General features: G+C 41.7%; 1 protein-coding gene across 1 annotated transcript in view; it reads right to left on the bottom strand.

Annotated features, from left to right (window-relative positions):
* The window catches only part of LOC132817331 (low-density lipoprotein receptor-related protein 1-like), a 1,680,787-nt gene that overhangs the window by 965,733 nt on the left and 694,063 nt on the right, over positions 1–20,991 (bottom strand). Inside the window, exon 12 of the mRNA XM_060827740.1 lies at positions 5,910–6,146. Within this exon, the coding sequence (XP_060683723.1) occupies positions 5,910–6,146 (237 nt within the window). The remainder of the gene's footprint in view (positions 1–5,909; positions 6,147–20,991) is intronic.

Below are 20,991 nucleotides of genomic sequence, written 5' to 3'. Positions count from 1 at the left end.
CTATCCCACCTCCATCGCCCCTCCCCCTAGTCCCTCCTCCCTACCTTTTATCTCAGCCGGCTTGGCTCTCTCTCTCTTATTCCTGATGAAGGGCTTATGCTCGAAACGTCGAATTCTCTATTCCTGAGATGCTGCCTAACCTGCTGTGCTTTGACCAGCAACACATTTGCAGCGGTGAGTGGTGTTCCACAGGGCTCTGTCCTTGGGCCTCTATTGTTTGTAATTTTTATTAATGACTTGGATGAAGGGATTGAAGGATGGGTCAGCAACTTTGCAGATGACACAAAGGTTGGAGGTGTCGTTGACAGTATGGAGGGCTGTTGTAGGCTGCAGCGGGACAATGACAGGATGCAGAGATGGGCCGAGAGGTGGCAGATGGAGTTCAACCTGGATAAATGTGAGGCGATGCATTTTAGAAGGTCGAATTTGAAAGCTGATTACAGGATTAAGGATAGGATTCTTGGCAGTGTGGAGGAACAGAGGGATCTTGGGGTGCAAGTACATAGATCCCTTAAAATGGCCACCCAAGTGGACAGGATTGTTAAGAAAGCATATGGTGTTTTGGCTTTCATTAACAGGGGGATTGAGTTTAAGAGTAGTGAGATCTTGTTGCAGCTCTATAAAATTTTGGTTAGACCGCACTTGGAATACTGCATCCAGTTCTGGTTGCCCTATTATAGGAAAGATGTGGATGCTTTGGACAGGGTTCAGAGGAGGTTTACGAGGATGCTGCCTGGACTGGAGGGCTTATCTTATGAGGAGAGGTTGACTGAGCTCGGACTTTTTTCATTGGAGAAAAGGAGAAGAGGGGACCTAATTGAGGTATACAAGATAATAAGAGGCATAGATAGAGTCGATAGCCAGAGACTATTTCCCAGGGCAGAAATGACTAACATTAGGGGTCATAGTTTTAAGCTGGTTGGAGGGAAGTATAGAGGGGATATCAGAGGCGGGTTGTTTACACTGAGCGTTGAGAGCATAGAATGCATTGCCAGCAGTAGTTGTGGAGGCAAGGTCATTGGGGACATTTAAGAGACTCCTGGACATGCATATGGTCACAGAAATTTGAGGGTGCATACATGAGGATCAGTGGTTGGCACAACATCGTGGGCTGAAGGGCCTGTTCTGTCCTGTACTGTTCTATTTCTATGTTCTATGTCTTTTTGACTTAGAGTTTTAAACCAGTGATACATAGGTTCGATTTGCGTCTATGATGGAATTCAATATTTAACTAGGAGTTGTTTTTGTAAACAATTTTGTTGTTCATTTTTTATGAACAGTGAGAGAGAGCTAGAGTTATTTGAAGCTAATGGTAATTTGTTTGCATTGGGAACATTTTACAGGCACTAATTTATTGGTGCAGTGAATTAGGCCTCAGTTGGAAATTTTTTGGAAATTGTGCTCTTATTTATCTTAAGGGTAACACCCATATTGTTGAAAACATTTTTAGCTTCAGTTTGACAGGTTTGCAGAGGTCTTGGGTAAAGCTGAACCAATAAAACAATAGTACCTTTATAAGGGAGATCATTTAAAACCATTAAAAATACGTTACTTCAGCAAAGAATTTGGCTTTAGAATTCTAGACTAGAACTGTTTTCTTAAGAAGCTAAAAGGATTATTTGAAGCTGAGAAAGTCTAAGTTCAGATGTATGAAGAGTCAAGGAAGAATATATCTGATGCTTGAGACTAGGAATTGAAGATGTAGTTAATACATTCCATGTAGCTGTGATCTACTCTTTTCTGTGCTTTGAAGATTTTATGTTTGCTTTATAAGTAGATTGTTTTCATGATTCTGTTTTAATTTTCATTTCTTGTACTTGAAAAACAATTGTGTTGGTGTTAAAACCAAATCTATAGCATTGGTGCTTGTGCTTTGATGCAACATCACATCATTAAAAGCAAAATAAAAGCACGACATGAACTATCAGGCCAAACTTCAGATGTAAATTGCGATCTGACTTGTCCAGTAATAATTAACCTGAAATCATTACATTATTATGTTCAACTTCATTGAGTTAAAGCAATGTTTATTTATTAAATAATAACATTTTGGAATTTCTCTGTATTCCTTACTCAGAGGTGTATACAATCATACACTTATACACTTAGGCCATTCAGCCCCCCATTGAGTCTGCTCCACCATTCAATCATGGCTGATAAGTTTATCTCATTCTCCCCTAATCCTTGATCCCCTTGATCCTGAAGAACCTATCTAACTCATTCTTAAATATACTCAATGACATGGCCTCCACAGCCTTCTGTGGCAATGAATTCCACAGATTCATCAGTTGCTGGCTGAAGAAGTTTCTCCTTATCTCTGTACTAAAAGGTCTTCCTTTTACCCTAAGGCTGTCCCTCGGGTCCTAGTCTCTCCTACCAACAGAAACATCTTCCTAACATCTGCTCTGTCTAGGCTATTCTGTATTCTGTATGTTTCAATTAGATCTCCCCTTATCCTTCTAAACTCCATCGAATACAAACCCAGAGTACTCAAACATTCCTCATATGTTAAGCTTTTCATTCCTGGGACCATTCTTGTGAACCTCCTCTGAACACGCTCCAGGGTCAATACATCCTTCCCAAGATATGGTGCCTAAAACTGAGTACAATACTCTCCAAATGTGGTCTGACCAGACCTTTATAGAGCCTCAGAAGTACATCCCTGCTTTTATATTTTCATCCTCTCAAATTAAATGCCAACATTGCATTTGCCTTCCTAACTATTGGCTCAACCAGTATGTTTACCTTGAAAGAATCCTGGACTAGAACTCCCAATCTTTTTGCACTTCAGACTTCTGAATTTTCTCCCCATTTAGAAAATAGTCCATGCCTCTATTCTTCTTACCAAAGTGCATGACATCACAGTTTCCCACATTGTACTCCACCTGCTATTTCTTTGCACACTCTCGTAACCTGTCCAAATGCTTCTGCGAGGTAAAAACAATGACTGCAGATGCTGGAAACCAGATTCTGGATTAGTGGTGCTGGAAGAGCACAGCAGTTCAGGCAGCATCCAAGGAGCAGTGAAATCGATGTTTTGGGCAAAAGCCTTTCAGCCTGTCCATCTCCTCAAAACTGCATATCCCTCTTCCTATCTTTGCATCATCTGCAAACTTAGCCAGAATGCTCTCAGTTCCTTCATCTAGATTGTTAATTTATAAAGTGAAAAGTTGTGGTTCCAACACTGACCCTTGCGGAACACCACTTATCACCAGCTGCCATCCTAAGAAGGACTCTTTTATATCCATTGTCTGCTTTCTATCCATGCTAGCACCTTGCCTGTGACACCATGGGCCCTTATCTTACTCTGTAGCCTCCTGTGCAGCACCTTGTAAAAGGCCTTCATGACGTCCAGGTAGATAACATCAGTTGGCTTTTCTTGGTCTAACCTGATCATCACTTCCTCAAAGAATTCTAGTAGATGTGTCAAACATTACATCCCTTTGATGAAACCATACTGACTTTGCCCTATTTCACCATACACTTCCAAGGATTCAGAAATCTCATCCTTCACAACGGATTCCAGGATCTTACTCACGATTGAGGTTAGACTAATCAGTCTGTAATTTTCTGTCATATGCCTTACTCCCTTTTTAAGAAGGGATGTCGTGTTCATGATGTTAAAGTACTCCGGGATCCTCTCTGATTCTAACAATTCCTGAAATATCACCATTAACGCCTCCGCCGTCTCTTCCGCCAACTCCCTTAGAACTGTAGGGTATATCTCATCTGGTCCTGGTGATTTATTCACCTTCAGGCCATTCAGTTTTTCTAGCACCTTCTCCTTGGTGATGGCCACCATACTCAGCTTTGCACCCCCCCCCTCCCCCCAATCTCTTGATGTCTTGGTATGTGACCCTAGTCTTCCACCATGAAGATTGATGCAAAGTAACTATCCAGTTCCTCAGCCATTTCCTTGTTCACCACTGCTATCTCTCCAGTGTCATTTTCCAGTGGCCCAATGTCCACTTTTGCCTCCCTTTTGCCCTTTATATATCTAAAGAAACTCTTACAGTCTTTCTTTATATCATTGGCTAGCTTATCCTCATATTTAAACTTTTCCCTCCTTATTTATTTTTTGTTGCCCTCTGTGGATATTTGTAAGCTTCCCAATCCTCTGGTTTCCCATGGCCCTTTGCCATATGCTTTTTCTCTTTTGCTTTTACGCTATCCCTGACTTCTCTTTGTTCAGCCTGACTTCAAGGAGAAAGTGAGGTCTGCAGATGCTGGAGTATCAGAGCTGAAAATGTATTGCTGGAAAAGCGCAGCAGGTCAGGCAGCATCCAAGAAACAGGAAATTCGACGTTTCGGGAATAAGCCCTTCATCAGGATTATGCCCAAAACACCGAATTTCCTGTTCCTTGGATGCTGAAAATGTGTTGCTGGTTAAAGCGCAGCAGGTCAGGCAGCATCCAAGGAACAGGAAATTCGACGTTTCGGGCATAAGCCCTTCATCAGGAATGAGGAGAGTGTGCCAGGCAGGCTAAGATAAAAGGTAGGGAGGAGGGACTTGGGGGAGGGGCGATGGAGATGTGATAGGTGGAAGGAGGTCAAGGTGAGGGTGATAGGCCGGAGTGGGGTGGGGGCGGAGAGGTCAGGAAGAAGATTGCAGGTGACGAGGGCAGTGCTGAGTTGAGGGAACCGACTGAGACAAGGTGGGGGGAGGGGAAATGAGGAAACTGGAGAAATCTGAGTTCATTCCTTGTGGTTGGAGGGTTCCCAGGCGGAAGATGAGGCGCTCCTCCTCCAGCCGTCGTGTTGTTATGTTCTGCCGGTGGAGGAGTCCAAGGACCTGCATGTCCTCGGTGGAGTGGGAGGGAGAGTTAAAGTGTTGAGCCACGGGGTGGTTGAGTTGGTTGGTCCGGGCGTCCCAGAGCTGTTCTCTGAAGTGTTCTGCAAGTAAGCGGCCCGTCTCCCCAATATAGAGGAGGCCACATCGGGTGCAGCGGATGCAATAGATGATGTGTGGAGGTACAGGTGAACCTGTGGCGATATGGAAGGATCCCTTGGGGCCTTGGAGGGAAGTGAGTGTGGAGGTGTGGGCGCAAGTTTTACATTTCCTGCGGTTGCAGGGGAAGGTGCCGGGAGTGGAGGTTGGGTTGGTGGGGGGTGTGGACCTGACGAGGGAGTCACGAAGGGAGTGGTCTTTGCGGAACGCTGATAGGGGAGGGGAGGGAAATATATCCCTGGTGGTGGGGTCCGTTTGGAGGTGGCGGAAATGACGGCAGATGATACGTTGTATACGGAGGTTGGTGGGGTGGTAGGTGAGAACCAGTGGGGTTCTGTCTTGGTGGCAGTTGGAGGAGCCTGTTCCTGTTCCTTGGATGCTGCCTGACCTGCTGCACTTTTCCAGCAATACATTTTCAGCTCAGCCTGACTTCAGCCACTGTTGCCTCCTCCTCTCTGTACCATGTTTCTTTTTCCTTGGAATGAATCTCTGTTGTGTCTCCTGAATTATTCCCAGAAACTCCTGCCTTTGCTGTTCCACTGCCTTTTCTGCAAGGCTCCTTTCCCAGGCAATTCTACCCAGCTCCTCGCTCATGGCTCTTTGGTTGCCTTTATTCAGCTGTAATATTGTTACCTATGTCTCTATGTTTTGAAGAGGTTATTTATTGAACAAGTTCACTTGTTGACTAAGACAACCTCTTTTAATGTAATGAGAACAAAGTAGTTAAAAGTTTGTCACTCACAACAGCCCCAAGCACATCTTGTGCTTGAATCACTTAAAATAATGAATTTGCTTTGAAATTTTAGCTGCTTGTCCTAATAGAGTGGAAAATGCCATCTAATAGTCTACACATATGAAAAAGAATTTGCAAGTATTGTAGAAAAATTGATGCGCATCATGTACAATGAAGATCTAACTGTTTCATTATCGAGAAACATCGTGAGGATTTCAATTTACTTACCATCTTTTAGGATTGTCTCTCGCCCTGTGCCATCGATTTTCTGTCGTCCAATTAAGAAGCTGGTTGTATCAGCAAAGTAGATATAATTTGTTTCTGCATGGAAATCAAGAGCTCGTGGATTGACAAGGTTCTCTACTTGTATCATATATTCATCAACTGCTTTTGTATTCAGATCCATTCCTCGAATTATTCCGGGACGTCCTTTTCCATAAAACAGGAACAATTCGTTCTTTGGTTCTGCAATGCAATGATGAAGGCATGACAAGGTGCAATTTTATCTTTCTTCAATTATTACTGCAGTCTTAGAAATAGTATTTAATGATGGAAATCAATTAGCTTTTTCTTTAATGATGTGAATGTAATCCAAAAATATATGTAAGCAATCAAAAAAATAGTTATAAACTGTGATGCTCTCTTTAATTATACTGCAATAACCAAAACAATGAGCTCTTTCTTGGGAACTGGTTTGGCTTGCTGTTTGTATTCTTTGGGTATCATTCAACTAACTTTAATATAGCTTATAATGTTAGCAGCAAATAATATAAGTCACAGTTTTCCCTTTGGAGTTCTTGTTGTTCTGAAGTATATACTTTCCCTTTACAAATTTCTGTGAACAAGGTCAATCACTTGAAATATTTAAACAATTATTCTTTTGGCACAATGATATAAAATGTGGACCACTGACTTTTGAATTCCATCATAATTTAATACTCAAGACTTTGATGAACTGAAATGGTGTTAAAACTGGACCTAAGATACTGACTTCAATTGGTTACAATGCATCACCTGACCCACATAATTTGGCAAAGTTTAATGGAACCAAAGACAGATGAGACAAGTGGGATCTTGAACTGAAAATAACATTTTACTCCCCAAAGATAATTAAGCCAATCAGAATCTTCACTCTCCTGCCCACCTCCCCTCTACACTCTGTAACAAATACAGAAATTGCTGGAAAAACCCAGGAGGTTTGGTCGTGTTTGTGGAGAGAAAACAAAGTTGATATTTTTTGTCCAGTGACCTTTCTTCAGAATTGCATTATGTCCCTGTTTCTCTCACACACACACACACACAACATCCCCAAAGCAAGTCAGCTTTGGGAGCATCAGTTGATGTGACCAAGCCTGACCAGGGGAGACAAGCAAGGTTGAACGCAAAAAGGAGATCAACTTCAAAGGCCATCATTTATAGTTGTGTCTTTTTCCCATCCAAGCCTTTGGTATGAAGTGTCAGCTGTGAACATTCTCCAAGTTGTGACGAAAGATCAGCAAGCTATAGCGCAAATAATATAAGTCACATTTTTAAATGTTGTAGCTTTCTTTATATTTAAGTATCAACCCAAATAGATCTGAGAGAGTCAATAGCACTACAGTGGCAATCATGTTTATTTGGTAGCTGAAATTAAGTGACGAACATTGATTGCACACAAGGCATCTGGTGGAGATGTATGGCATCCAACTTCCTGTGTAACAGTCCTTTTCAGTGGTAACCTGAAAATGCTAACTCACACTCAAAGGAGCATGAAGCATTGCATGAACTGTCAGGGAGAACAAATCACCCTCTTGTGTCATTGGAGACAGGTTTTTGACCTGTCCATGGGTGCTAAACTCTATCCAGGCTGTTTTTGGCAGTTATTATTGCATCTTTCTCTTAAGGAAAACATTAAAATGTGTTGCTTCTTTAACCCAAAAATGCACATGTAATGACCTGAGAAGAATCATGTCAGAAAGCCTACACTGCCCACAATAAGACATCCCTTCCAATTTTCTGCCTTCCTCCATACTTTGTCAAAAAAGAATACAATTTCTTCCATGGTCTCAATTCAAATGTTACAACACAAGAACACCTAAAGGACTCTTATCTGTACATATTTTTAAAATCTTCACTACGTTATGGACACTATTCCATTAGAGAGAGAGAGATAGAAAGTGAGTGTGTGTGTGTGTCTTAGTAAACAGGTTATAAAATCACTCTTGAGAAAATATTGTGATTGGTTCCTTCCTGCTACAGTAAAAAACGGTTCACAACTTTTAGTTGGACTGAAGTACAGCCTCCTGCTAAAAAAACTAAGACTTTTGTTGTGGCCAAGCAAGAAGGTTGAAACAAAAGATGCCAGTTCAACCCTTCTCACCTGATTTTAACATGCTCTACAGATCTTCAATGACCTGTTGAGTACTTCTAGTATTGATTTTGGATTTCACGAAACAATATTTTACTTCTGTTACTTTTACTTATGTGCTGTTATTAAGCTGTGCTTAAAGATAATTTGCTTATCCTCACAGGAACATAAGAAAAGGAATAAACTGAGGTCTTGAACTATGCCATCATTCAATAATATAATTGCTACTCGGGCAACTGTTTTAGCTCCATTTAGCTCTCTGTACTACATAACCTTGACTTTTGTCTACCAAAGGTTAATCCAACTCAACCTTGCGTGAATTTTATCAGCCCATGTGACCATTACTTCATACCGAGGCAGAGATTCAACACATCTCACCTAAGAAGGAAGACATGTTATTCCAAAACACATTCTCTATTTTGGGCTCAATGACAAGACATTCTCTCGATATCTACCCAAACAAACACCATCAAGTTTTTATATTTTTCTATAAGACACAGGAAGAGACCATTCAACCCATCAACTCTGCTTCATCTCAATAATGTGATTGCTGATCTGATAAAACTCAACTCCAGTATCTTGACTTTTCTTGAAAGCCTTTAATTCTCTTATTAATTAAAAAAAAACCTATCTTAACCATCAATATACTTAAGGATTTGGCTTTGGTAGCCCTCAGTGGTAACGAATGTTACAGATGAATGACTCTGTGAGAGAAAAAAATTCTCCTCATCTCTGTTCTAACTAGATGACAGCTTCCTCTGAGATTATGCACTCTGGATGTAGGTTTGTTTGCTGATCTGGAAGGTTCATTTTCAGATGATTCATTTCCTGTGGTGATGTAATTTCCTGTTCTTTTTCTCAGAGGATGATAAATGGGATCAAAGTCAGTGTGTTTGTTGATGGAGTTTCGGTTGGAGTGCCATGTTTCTAGGATCACATTGACTTGGATCCCATTTACCAACCCTTGAGAAAAAAACAGGAAATGACACCACCACAGGAAATTATATCACCAACCCAAGGAAACCTAAACACGTAAATAAAAAGTGGGCCATACCACCAGTGCTTCACCAGAGACTCATTGATAATGTTACCGAGTATGATAATGAAACATCTGAAAACAAACCTTCCACTCCAACGAGCAAACATACATGTAGACCCTCAACCTGAGGTATAAATCTTCTCAAAACTTGCAATTATATACTCTGCTTTTACATTTTCACACATTAAGTTTCAATAACCTTACCTTTCATTGTGATAAATGCCAATCATCATAGGCCAAATATGTTCAACTTTTCTTCACACGATAAGCCCTTCATCCTAAGAATGGATCAAGTGAACCTCTTTTTTGAACTAGTCCAGTACAATAATATGTTTTTTTCCAAATAAGTCGACCAAATGGGTATATAGTATTGCAACATGGTCTCACCAATGTCAAACTTTCCTCCAGGAAAATGTCCTAACCATTGCATTACATTCCCCTTGTAATTATCCACAAAATTCCACTTGCCTTTCTAATCACTTGCATATTAACTTTCTGTGATTCGTGTACCAGATCCCTCAGATCCCTCTCTCCCACTGAGTCCTGTAATCTCTCCAATATATTGTTTTGCTATTGTATTTTGTCATATTACTTCAATTAAAAAAAATACTATTTGGAGTTTGACTGGAAGTTTGAAATGTATGTATGAAGCCAATTTTCTGCCTTAGGGAGTTAGATTCTAAATTGTATTAATTTCCAAGGAATGTTAGAACATCAAAGTGCCACTTTTGTTGGGGCAAAAATGAACAGTGAAATTTTAATAGCACAAAGAACATTACTGTCAACAGATATTAGTGCTCTGAAATCTTAAATTCCTCCTCCAATAAAGAAAACAACAGTTTGAGTTTCTCTGTACTTAAATGACCTGCTTGTGATATTGCAGTAATGTTTGGCTTTGAACTGTGCAATTTCTGATTATGTAGGTCATTTAGTAGACTGTTCCAAGAAAATGCCAAGAAAAAATATTTCTCTCATTTATACATGATAAGGAGAACATCGGGAGTTCAATCATTCTGGTTTCGCCGGTAACCTAGAATTTCACTGCACTGTCCTTTCAACATTCCTAAAGATTGAATAACTTGGATCTACTGCACGTTTCAATGCAGTGACACGCAAGTGGAGCAATGTTAACTTTTAACAATGATTTAAAGTGGGCGATTTTAACTTAGCAATTCATTATGCACTGCAAGGACAGTAAAATGAAGTGTGTTATGTTAAAAGGCTGTTAAATCGTGTGGTATGATAGGATGTGTTAGTAATTAGGGACTCCTCAGTTGAAGTTGTGGTTTTCTGAAAATCATGAATTTAAGTAAAACACTGGATTCCATGATAAAATTGTAGTTTGGTTCTGTAGAATTTCCTTTACTAGAAAAAAAATTAAAACATTGTACTCTTTAAATTGTAATATTTTACGTTTTTAAATTCCTCCATGAATAAAATAAGTTTAAAAGTATGAAAGAAAAATGCAATTTAGGATCATAGAGTTGTAGAGATGCCGACCAGATATCATAAAAAATTTCATCCAATTTGCCAGCACTTGGCACATATCCCTCTAAACTCTTCCTATTTATATAGCCATCCAGATGCTATTAAATGTTGCAATTGTACCAGCCTCTGCCACTTCCTCAGGCAGCTCATTCCTTACACGCAACATCCTCTGCATGAAAATGTTGCCTCTTAGGTCCTTTTTAAATCTTATCCCGCTCAACCTAAACCTGTGCCCTCTCCCATCCCAGGGGAAAAAAAACTTTGACTATTTATCCTATCCATGTCTCTCATGATTTTATAAACCTCTATAAGGTCACCCCTTAGCCTTCAACACTCCATGGAAAATAGCCCCAGCCTCCTTGGCCTCTCCCTATAGCTCAAATCTTCTAGCCCCGGCCACATTCTTGTAAATCTTTTCTGAAACCTTACAAGTTTCGGAACATCCTTCCTATAGCAATGAGATCAGAATTTCACACTGTATTCCACAAGGTGCACAGAAATGAGTCAGATGGTTCAGAAGTGTTATAGAAATGGTTCAGAAGTGCTGTAAGTATGTTTGCTTGACAAATTTTCTCCCCTTTCAATGTTCCAGGCCCCCCACTTCTCTATCCTGAAGCCTTGCTTTTAGTGAAGGCTTTGGAGAAGTGCACCAAGGCCATTCAATCATGAATGAAATGACATTAACATCAATCTTACAACAGTCAACAAAATTACAAGCTTCATGAAAATAATTGACATTAAAGTGAAACAACATCACATCGGGTTTCTATAAATGAGAACTTGCTTTCTGTCATCAATCATTAGAACATTGTCACTGGGACATGAGTGTGTACATTTTCAGAGAAGGTCTAACTTACTGTCTCCTATATACATTGTATTACACTGACTAAACCCGAATAAATGTTACTTTATTGTGTGCTCACCTGATTTTACTATAATTCAAAATTATTTTTATTATCACAAGTTAAAAATAACTAATTAAATTTACAAGGAGAAAGTGAGGACTGGAGATCAGAGCTGAAAAATGTGTTGCTGGAAAAGCGCAGCAGGTCAGGCAGCATCAAAGGAGCAGGAGAATCAACATTTCGGACATAAGCCCTTCTTCAGGAATGAGGAGGGTGTGCCAAGCAGGTTAAGATAAAAGGTAGGGAGGAGTGACTTGGGGGAGGGGCGTTGGGAATGCGATAGGTGGAAGAAGGTTAAGGTGAGGGGGATAGGCCGGAGAGGGGTTGGGATGGAGAGGTCGGGAAGAAGATTGCAGGTCAAGAAGGCTGTGCTGAGTCCGAGGGTTAGGACTGAGAAAACGTGGGGGGAGGGGAAATGAGGAAGCTGGAGAAATCTGCATTCATCCCTTGTGGTTGGAGGGTTCCTAGGCGGAAGATGAGGTGCTCTTCCTCCAGGCGTCACGTTGCCATGGTCTGGTGATGGAGGAGGCCAAGGATCTGCATGTCCTTGGCGGAGTGGGAGGGGGAGTTGAAGTTTTCAGACACGGGGCGGTTGGGTTGGTTGGTGCAGGTGTCCCAGAGGTGTTCCTTGAATGTTCCACAAGTAGGCGGCCTGTCTCCGCAATGTATAGGGGGCCACATCGGGTGCAGCGGATACAGTAAATGTGTGGGGAGGTGCAGGTGAACTTGTGATGTATATGGAAGGATCCCTTGGGGCCTTGGAGGGAAGTGAGGGGGGAGATGTGGGCGTTAGTGTTGCATTTCTTGTGGTTGCAGGGGAAGGTGCTGGGACTGGAGGATGGATTGGTGGGGGGTGTGGACCTGACGAGGGAATCGCGGAGGGGGTGGTCTTTCCAGAACACTGACAGGGGAGGGGAGGGAAATATATCCTAGGTGGTGGGGTCTGTTTGGTGGTGACAGAAATGATGAAGGATGATACGATGTATCTGGAGGTTAGTGGGGTGGTAGGTGAGGACCAGTGGGGTTCTGTCCTGGTGGTGATTGGAGGGGCGGGGTTCAAGGGTGGAGGAGCAGGAAATGGAAGAGATGCGGTGGAGAGCATCGTCAACCACGTCTGAGGGGAAATTGCGGTATTTGAAGAAGGAGGCCATCTGGGTTGTTCCGTATTGGAATTGGTCCTCCTGGGAGCAGATGCAGCGAGGCAAAGGAATTGGGAATATGGGATGGCGTTTTTACACGGGGGGGAGCGGGGCAGGGTGGGAGGAGGTGTAATCTAGGTAGCTGTGGGAGTCAGTCGGTTTATAATAAATGGCCGTGTTGAGTCGGTCGTCTGAGATAGAAATGGAGAGGTTTAGGTAGGGGAGGGAGGAGACTGAGACAGTCCAGGTAAATTTGAGGTCGGGTGGAAGGTGTTAGTATAGTGGATGAACTGTTCAACCTCCTCGTGGGAGCATGAGGTAGCGCCGATACAGTCACCGATGTAGCGGAGGAGAAGGTGGGGGTGGTGCCAGTGTAGCTGCGGAAGATGGGCTGTTCAACATATCCAACGAAGAGGTAGGCATAGCTGGGGCCCATGTGGGTGCCCATGGCTACTCCTTTGGTTCGGAGGAAGTGGAAGGATTGAAAAGAGAAGTTGTTCAGAGTGAGGACCAGTTCAGTCAGTCGGAGAAGGGTGTCAGTGGAAGGGTACTGGTTGGGTCGGCGGGACAGGAAGAAGCGGACTGCTTTGAGTCCTTCGTGTTGGGGGATGGAGGTGTATAGGGACTGGATGTCCATGGTGAAGCTTAGGCCAGGGAAGCAAAAATCATGGAGGAGGTGGAGGGCCTGGGTGGTGTCCCCAACGTAGGTGTCAAGGTATGCAGTGATGTGTTAGGTGGGGCAGGAGCAAGCTGAGACAATGGGTCGGCTGGGGCAGTCAGGTTTGTGGATTTTAGGCAGGAGGTAGAAACGGGCGGTGCGGGATTGTGGGACTATGAGGTTGGAGGCGGTGGATGGGAGATTAAATTTACACACTATATTAGAAGTTGACATCCCTTTGGATTTCACAATTTAATAATTTACAATGTTTAAAATTCTTTTCATTTCTTTTGCTAAAATAGAAAAAAATGTTATTTGCTCCACTTCAGGAACAATACTGGTTATTGCGATTTTCCTGTACATGATATGAAAACTATAATTAGGCTATAGCTGCAAATGTTCTGCCAGGAAACAAAAGAAATGAACCTTCTTAGATAATGAACACTGAACTGCAGTGACACAAACACAAAGGAAAATGTCATCATATAGCCACAATCCCAAAGGACCACAGTTATCACTTTCAACTACAGAGAGTCAATTTGGCCACTCATAGTTTGACAGGTGCTACTCCCTTTTAAAGTAAAGCAATAGCTCTTTGAGGACACTGAAGCAATATTGGCAAACTAAATGACATGTTGAGAAAACTGGCCAACTGAACAGCATGCTGGAAATTGGATCAGGCCAGACAGACAGGCATGCATACAGGTTACCTTGAATCATTATATTGCGTAAGTGTCAATGAGACAGTGGAACTGAGATATTAAGTCAGGAAACTTGCAGCATTCAATGTCAAATTGAATCGAAAGCCATTCTCCTTGATTGATTATTGAATGGATTGTGGATGAGACACTGCGGCAAGGTTCCAGGTGAACCAATAGATCTGAATTTCAGTAAAATTGTCTTTGATACAGCTCGGGTCATAGGATCGATTCAATCGGGCAAATTACAATCCCCAATACTGTCTTTTGTAATGCCCTTCCTGAGAGAGGAACTTAAATTAAATTATGCTAATTACATTGTTACATCAAACTACTGCTAAACCACTGTATTCAGGAATGACCCAGATGACTAGTTAAAAGAAAACCAGAGGGTCTCCAGAAAACACCAGACTCAAGAAGCAGAGTCTTGGGAGCAGGAAGAACAGTCTCAACACCAGTGCGACCAGCTGTAATCAGGGTAGTGTACACTTTTTAATAACGTGCATTCCCAAAACAGATTTCAAACTAGTGTGTAGGCATAGACATTTAAAAACTGTAAGGTTACTTAGTTTATGAAAGGGAAAGGCTGGTTTTATAATGCTTTAAGTACATACCTTTCAAGATATAAAAACCACGTCTCATGGTAAACCATATCTTATTATTAGTGTAAATCAAGTCTCAGTAAGTTAGCAAGTACATTAAACCATATGATAATGAAGTTTTCATCCACAAATTTGAGGCAAGTGGAGGAAATAGAATCTCCATGAAATACAACTGTTGGTACAGAGATTAAATCTGTGTTATTGGCATTGTTCTCCATTACATTCTAACAATCTCGTCCAAGAGTTAACCAAGCACATCATGAAGGAAGAAGACCCAAAGCCAGGTAAAGAAAACTGGAGCATTATAAGTAATTTAGGATATTGCATTGTATAAAATTGCCAAAGATAAAAGGTGGGTGTTGCAAACTGCGTTGGTGCTGCGAAATTGATTCATGCCTTCAAAAATAAGATTGGAACTCTGTAGAGTCTGATCTACAAAATAAAACTAAGTTGAGTGTTTTAGGATACAAGAAAGATGTCAGTCATAATCAGGGTGAGATCCAGTAACTTGTATTCACTATCGCTGCCCCCCACCTGTCACATTCTCCATCTTATATAATTTGGCATTGGCAAGCCTGAAGGAGTCTATTACTATCATTATTCATATTCAGACAAAAGGGATTCAGACACTGGAGGAGATAGTTACCAGCATATGTACATAAAAGTTTGGAGCAAAGATAGACCACTTGGCCCCTCTGCTTGTTCTGCCATTTGATAGAATCATGAATGATTTGACCATGGCCTCTATAGTAATGATAGGGGCCATTGACTAACGTCAAATAATGATGGTTTTTGTCTTCCTTTCCCAAGAGTTGAGCTACATCTGCCTCAAAAATACTCAATGACCTGCTCTACTGCACTTTTTGGAAAATAATTCTCTAGACTAATAATTCTCTGAGAGAAAATAGTCTCAGCATCTCTGGGAATAAGTTAGAGACCCTTATCTTGAAATTCCACCCTCAAGTTCAACAAGGAAAGATCCCTTTCAACATCCCTTAAGACCTTATATATTTCAATAAGACCATATCACATTCTTATGATCTCCAGCTGATATATACCCAAAATGACTTTAATTTGTGAGTCAATACTGAGACTATCAAAGCAGTTTGAATGAAAGGCAAGACAATTTCAGAGAAATGTAGTCTGGCATTGCTGGCAATGGAATGACGTACTTGGTTAAATGAGGAAGTCAAGACACTGTCACCAGCTGGACTAACGCAAGCACATTCACATTTAACTGTTGTGATGAGGAAAGCATATGTTCAAATATAACCAGTTGGAATAGGGAAGATGCATGCTCAGTTTACAGACTAAGCAATGCACATGCATAATCACTAGTTGACATCAGGAAGGCACATATGTTGACAAACGAGAAAATTTGAATTCCTCAGTGTTTTAAAAATTATGCAAGTATGACATTTAAACAAAATCTCACAACAGCCATGAGGCATGAGGTGTAGCTATGTATAGAGTTAAGAAAACCGTGACAAAACAGTAAATTACAGTGGCTTAAAATCGATGTTTATCTATCTGCTGTGTCTGGACCAGTTGCTGGTGAATAGAAAAGTTTAGTTTAAACAAAATTGGCTTTGCTAAAGTAAAAATAAGTCTTTCATTATTGAACAGAGAAAATAAAAAAGAGTGTTTGAAAATGCTTCTGACTGTGGAATTGAAGGCTCAACATCTTATTCCAGAATAACACATTTTATTGGATTGGGTTCTCAACAAAGTCCTGCTGCTATATCAAACAAGTGCAGATATCACTGAAATAAGTTAAAAATCACACAACACCAGGTTATAGTCCAACAGGTTTAATTGGAAGCACATTAGCTTTCGGAGCGACACTCCTTCAACCACCTGATGATGGAGCAGCGCTCCAAAAGCTAGCATGCTTCCAATTAAACCTGTTGAACTATAACCTGGTGTTGTGTGATTTTTAACTTTGTACACCCCAGTCCAACACCGGCATCTCCAAATCATGAAATAAGTTAATAAGTATCCTGCCTTTGATTCAGGCAAGTTTTGAGAAATTTATGTCCATGTTCACTAAAAGATCATGCCCAAAAATGACCCAGCAAATCACATCAGGAACATTCTTCAAGTGACCTTCACTAATACTTGAAGAGTATGGTGGTTTGTTGTTTGGTGGTGGTGGGATGTTGTTTTGGGAGTGAGTGCGGTGGGAAGATGGCGGAAAAAAGAAAAAAAAAGAGTCCTGAGGTCATGTTGCAGTTGTATAAGACTCTGGTGAGGCCTCATCTGGAGTATTGTGTGCAGTTTTGGTCGCCATACTATAGGAAGGATGTGGAAGCTTTAGAACGAGTGCAGAGGAGGTTTACCAGGATGTTGCCTGGAATGGTAGGAAAATCTTATGAGGAAAGGCTGAGGCACTTGGGGCTGTTCTCATTGGAGAAGAGAAGGTTTAGGGGAGATCTGATAGAAGTGTATAAGATGATTAGGGGTTTAGATAGGGTAGATACTAAGAATCTTTTACCGCTAATGGAGTCAGGTGTTACTAGGGGACATAGCTTTAAATTAAGGGGTGGTAGGTATAGGACAGATGTTAGGGGTAGATTCTTCACACAGCGGGTTGTGAGTTCATGGAATGCCCTGCCCGTATCAGTGGTGAACTCTCCTTCTTTATGGTCATTTAAGCGGGCATTGGATAGGCATTTGGAAGTTATTGGGCTAGTATAGGTTAGGTAGGATTCGGTCGGCGCAACATCGAGGGCCGAAGGGCCTGTACTGCGCTGTATCCTTCTATGTTCTATCTCCAACAGGTATCTGATTGTTTAATTCAGGTTTCTGTCTACTTTTCAGCCATGGTTTTGGCAGTTTCAGCAAGGACTTGTTTTTAGAGTAAATTTATGGAAGTCAGAAACATTTTTAAACTCTATTTTATTTTCTCTATTCAACAATGAGTGTTTAATCTTTACTTTAACAAAGCCAATTTTGTTTAAACTAAACTTTTCTATTCACCAAAACAAATTGTCATACTTTTAGACACTGATTGCAGAATCAAATCATACATTTTGAAAGTGGAAACTTTTTAAAAAGTTAACTGATGACTGACTTTACAAACAGCTTTATTTTAGAAGTTGATTTGGTCCTGGAGTTCAGGGGTTTAAGGTCTAATTTGTTCAGTTTTCAGCAGTTAAATGTGTTGGATTTAATTGTTCCATATGTGGAACATATGAGATTCAGTATTCCATATGCTTGTTTAAAATTAGAGCATTATTTTGTAATGGTTAAGTTATCCAGATGATAAAATACCTTCAAAGGAGAATTAGAAGGAAGGCCAGTAATTGAATCAGGATGGAGGGAGAACTGCAGATGCTGGAGATCAGGGTCGAACGTGTGTTGCTGGGAAAGCACAGCAGGTCAGGCAGCATCCTAGGAGCAGGAGAATAGGTTTGTGGGCCAGGGGCTTAGAGATAAATGGGAGGGGGTGGAGTTGGAGGTAAGGTAGCTGAGAAAGCGATAGGTGGATGAAGGTAGTGGCTCAGAGGGCGGAGTGATGGACAGGTCAGGAGGGCAGTGCCAAGTTGAAGGCTTGGGACTGGGTTAATGTGGGGGAGGAGAAATGATTCATTCCTGAAGAAGGGCTCATGCCCGAAACGTCGATTCTCCTGCTCCTTGGATGCTGCCTGACCTGTTGCACCTTTCCAGCAACACATTTTCAGAGGAGAAATGAGGAAGCTGTTGAAATCCACATTTATCCCATGTGGTTGCAGAGTCCCAAAGTTGAAATTAAGGCATTATTCCTCCAGGCGTCGGGTAGTTAGGGTTTGGCGGCGGAGAAGGCCCGGGACCTGCATGTTCTAGAAGAAGTGGGAAGGGGAATTGAAATGTTTCAGTCACGGGAAGTTAGGATTGGTGGGTTTGGGTGTTTCAGCCATGGGTCGGTGGGGTTTGTGGGTTTGAGTATTTCTGCCATGTGGCGGTGAGGTTGGTGGGTTTAGGTGTTTCAACCACGGGGCGTTGGGGTTGGTGAATATGGGTGTTTCAGTCATGGGGCGGTGGGGTTGGTGGGTTTGAGTGTTTGAGCCACGCGGTAGTGGGGTTGGTGGGTTTGGGTGTTTCAGGCACAGGGCGGTGGGGTTGGTGGGTGTGGGTGTTTGAGCCACAGGGCGGTGGGGTTGGTGGATGTGGGTGTTTCAGCCACAGGGCGGTGGGGTTGGTGGGTTTGGGTGTTTCAGCCACAGGGTGGTGGGTTTGATGGGTTTGGGTGTTTCGGCCATGGGGCGGTGGGGTTGGTGGGTTTGGGTGTTTCAGCCACGGGGTGGTGGAGTTGGTGGGTTTGGGTGTTTCAGCCATGGGGCGATGGGGCTGGTGCGTTTGGGTGTTTCAACCACAGGGCGATGGGGCTGGTGGGTTTGGGTGTTTCGGCCACTGGGTGGTGGGGTTTGTGGGTTTGGGTATTTCAGCCATGGGTTGGTGGGTTTGGGTGTTTCAGCCACAGGGCGGTGGGGTTGGTGGGTTTGGGTGTTTCAGCCACAGGGCAGTGGGGTTGGTGGGTTTGGGTGTTTCAGCCACAGGGCGGTGGGGTTGGTGGGTGCAGATGTTTCAGCACATTATCCCAGTGCCAAGCCTTCAACTCAGCATCTCCATCTGACCTTTCAACTCTCCATCACCTTCATCAACCTCTCACTGTCTCATCTACCTGCCCCCCAACCCCATCCTCCTCTCATTTATCTCTCGTTCCTGATGACGGGCTTATGCCAGAAACGTCGAATCTCCTGCTCCTGGGTTGCTGCCTAACCTGCCGTGCTTTCCCAACAACACGCTCCTCGACAGTAATTGAATCAGTAATGATGTTATATTTCTTTGACAAAAAAAGTTAAAAGAAAACAGAAGTAACGAACACAAAAATTTGGCAGTATTTGATTTTTACCTGTATTTTCAGCAAGTCAAATCAATACCATTAACACAAATTAATCTTTTTTTTGTGCTTTTAATAATGATGCATGTCTAGGGAATTAAAATGTCTCCACTCTGTAATTCAACAGACACAGGCAGGGCACATTTAATGGAACAATGCTCCCCAACTGCTTTATGCTATGTTTTATGCATACCCTGCTGTGAGTATCCATAACAAAAACAGAAATTTCTGGAAAAACTCAGCAATGTTTGCAGCATTTGTGCAGTGAAATTAAAGTTAATATTTTAGGTTGACTCATCCTTCCTCAGAACTGCAAGTGTTCTTCTCCTTTGTATCTCTGAGTTGTGGGTGTGTATGCATATACTCTTACTTGGATGTCAATACTCTAGCCTCTAGCAAAACTTGTTCATTCTAATCCTAAAATAAGTCTCTCTCTTATCAGTGCTGTAACTTGTATTTATATCTATACATTACAGGCCTATTATTTAGCTCTCTGCTCTCCTGGGCAATGTCTATAACCTCGGTCTTTATTTCTTTCTCTACTCTGAAATCTTCTTCTGACTTTAAATGATCACCATCAATTACACGATTATTTGCATATTTCATTATACTGCATATACGCTAATCCAACGTAAACCTTTTAACCCTATCCCAGAACCTCAATCAGTACTGTATCCATTAGTGGTATGAAATTGTGTATTTCCTACCACAGCCGCTCCTTTTATTTCACTGTCTAATTTTAGTTATAAAAACAAAAGTTATTGGAAAAGCTCAGCAGGTCTGGCAGGATCTGTAAAGAGAAATCAGAGTTAACGTTTCAGGTCAGGTGATCCTTCCTCTGAACAATTTACAACATCTGCAGTTCTTTCACTTTTCATCTAATTTTAGTTAAGTTGATAGTGTTGTTGATTTATATAATATTTTGTTAAATTATCTTGGTCAGGCTCAGACACCTAAAATGAAGCAGCACAGTTGGTATACACTGTCCAGCACTCAACTGCAGGAAGTTGTTTCTGACTCACCCCAAATGGTTTGATTCGTTTTAGGTTTCACATCTGAGACATTTCCTATTGGTGAGACTGCAGACTTTCAAATCTTGAGAGTGTCATATCTGACCAAGATCTGAGAAAGTTGTAGCAGGGTCAAAAAAAAAATGCCATCATTGCACATCTACTTTCAAATTATGTGACATGCTCCTTGAGGTTGGAAGGCAAAGATTCTATTAAATAGGAAATGGATCAGTGGACATACTTGCAATAGCTACCAATTTAACATGTCCTCTTCAAAAAGAGAAAGTAGCAGTTGCATCTGTTATATTAAACTTGGAGGTGAGCTGGAGCTGTCTGAAGGTCACTTTAAGTGACAGATGGCTGATAATCTTATACCGAGTCTCCCTGGCCTCCCCTATCTGACAGCACCAGATTTGTCACTTAATTGGAATAGAACAGGTTGTTCAAACTTTTTTTGGTGACTGGCAAAATTTAACTGTGCGTCTCTCCTACTCAAATAGAGCTGTCAATAAAACACGCACTCAAAGAAAAGCCACAGGATG

Source organism: Hemiscyllium ocellatum, chromosome 7, assembly GCF_020745735.1.
Source record: "Hemiscyllium ocellatum isolate sHemOce1 chromosome 7, sHemOce1.pat.X.cur, whole genome shotgun sequence".
Taxonomy (NCBI): Eukaryota; Metazoa; Chordata; class Chondrichthyes; order Orectolobiformes; family Hemiscylliidae; genus Hemiscyllium; species Hemiscyllium ocellatum.
Note: the sequence above shows the minus strand (reverse complement) of the source record. Positions and strands in the feature narration are given on the sequence as shown.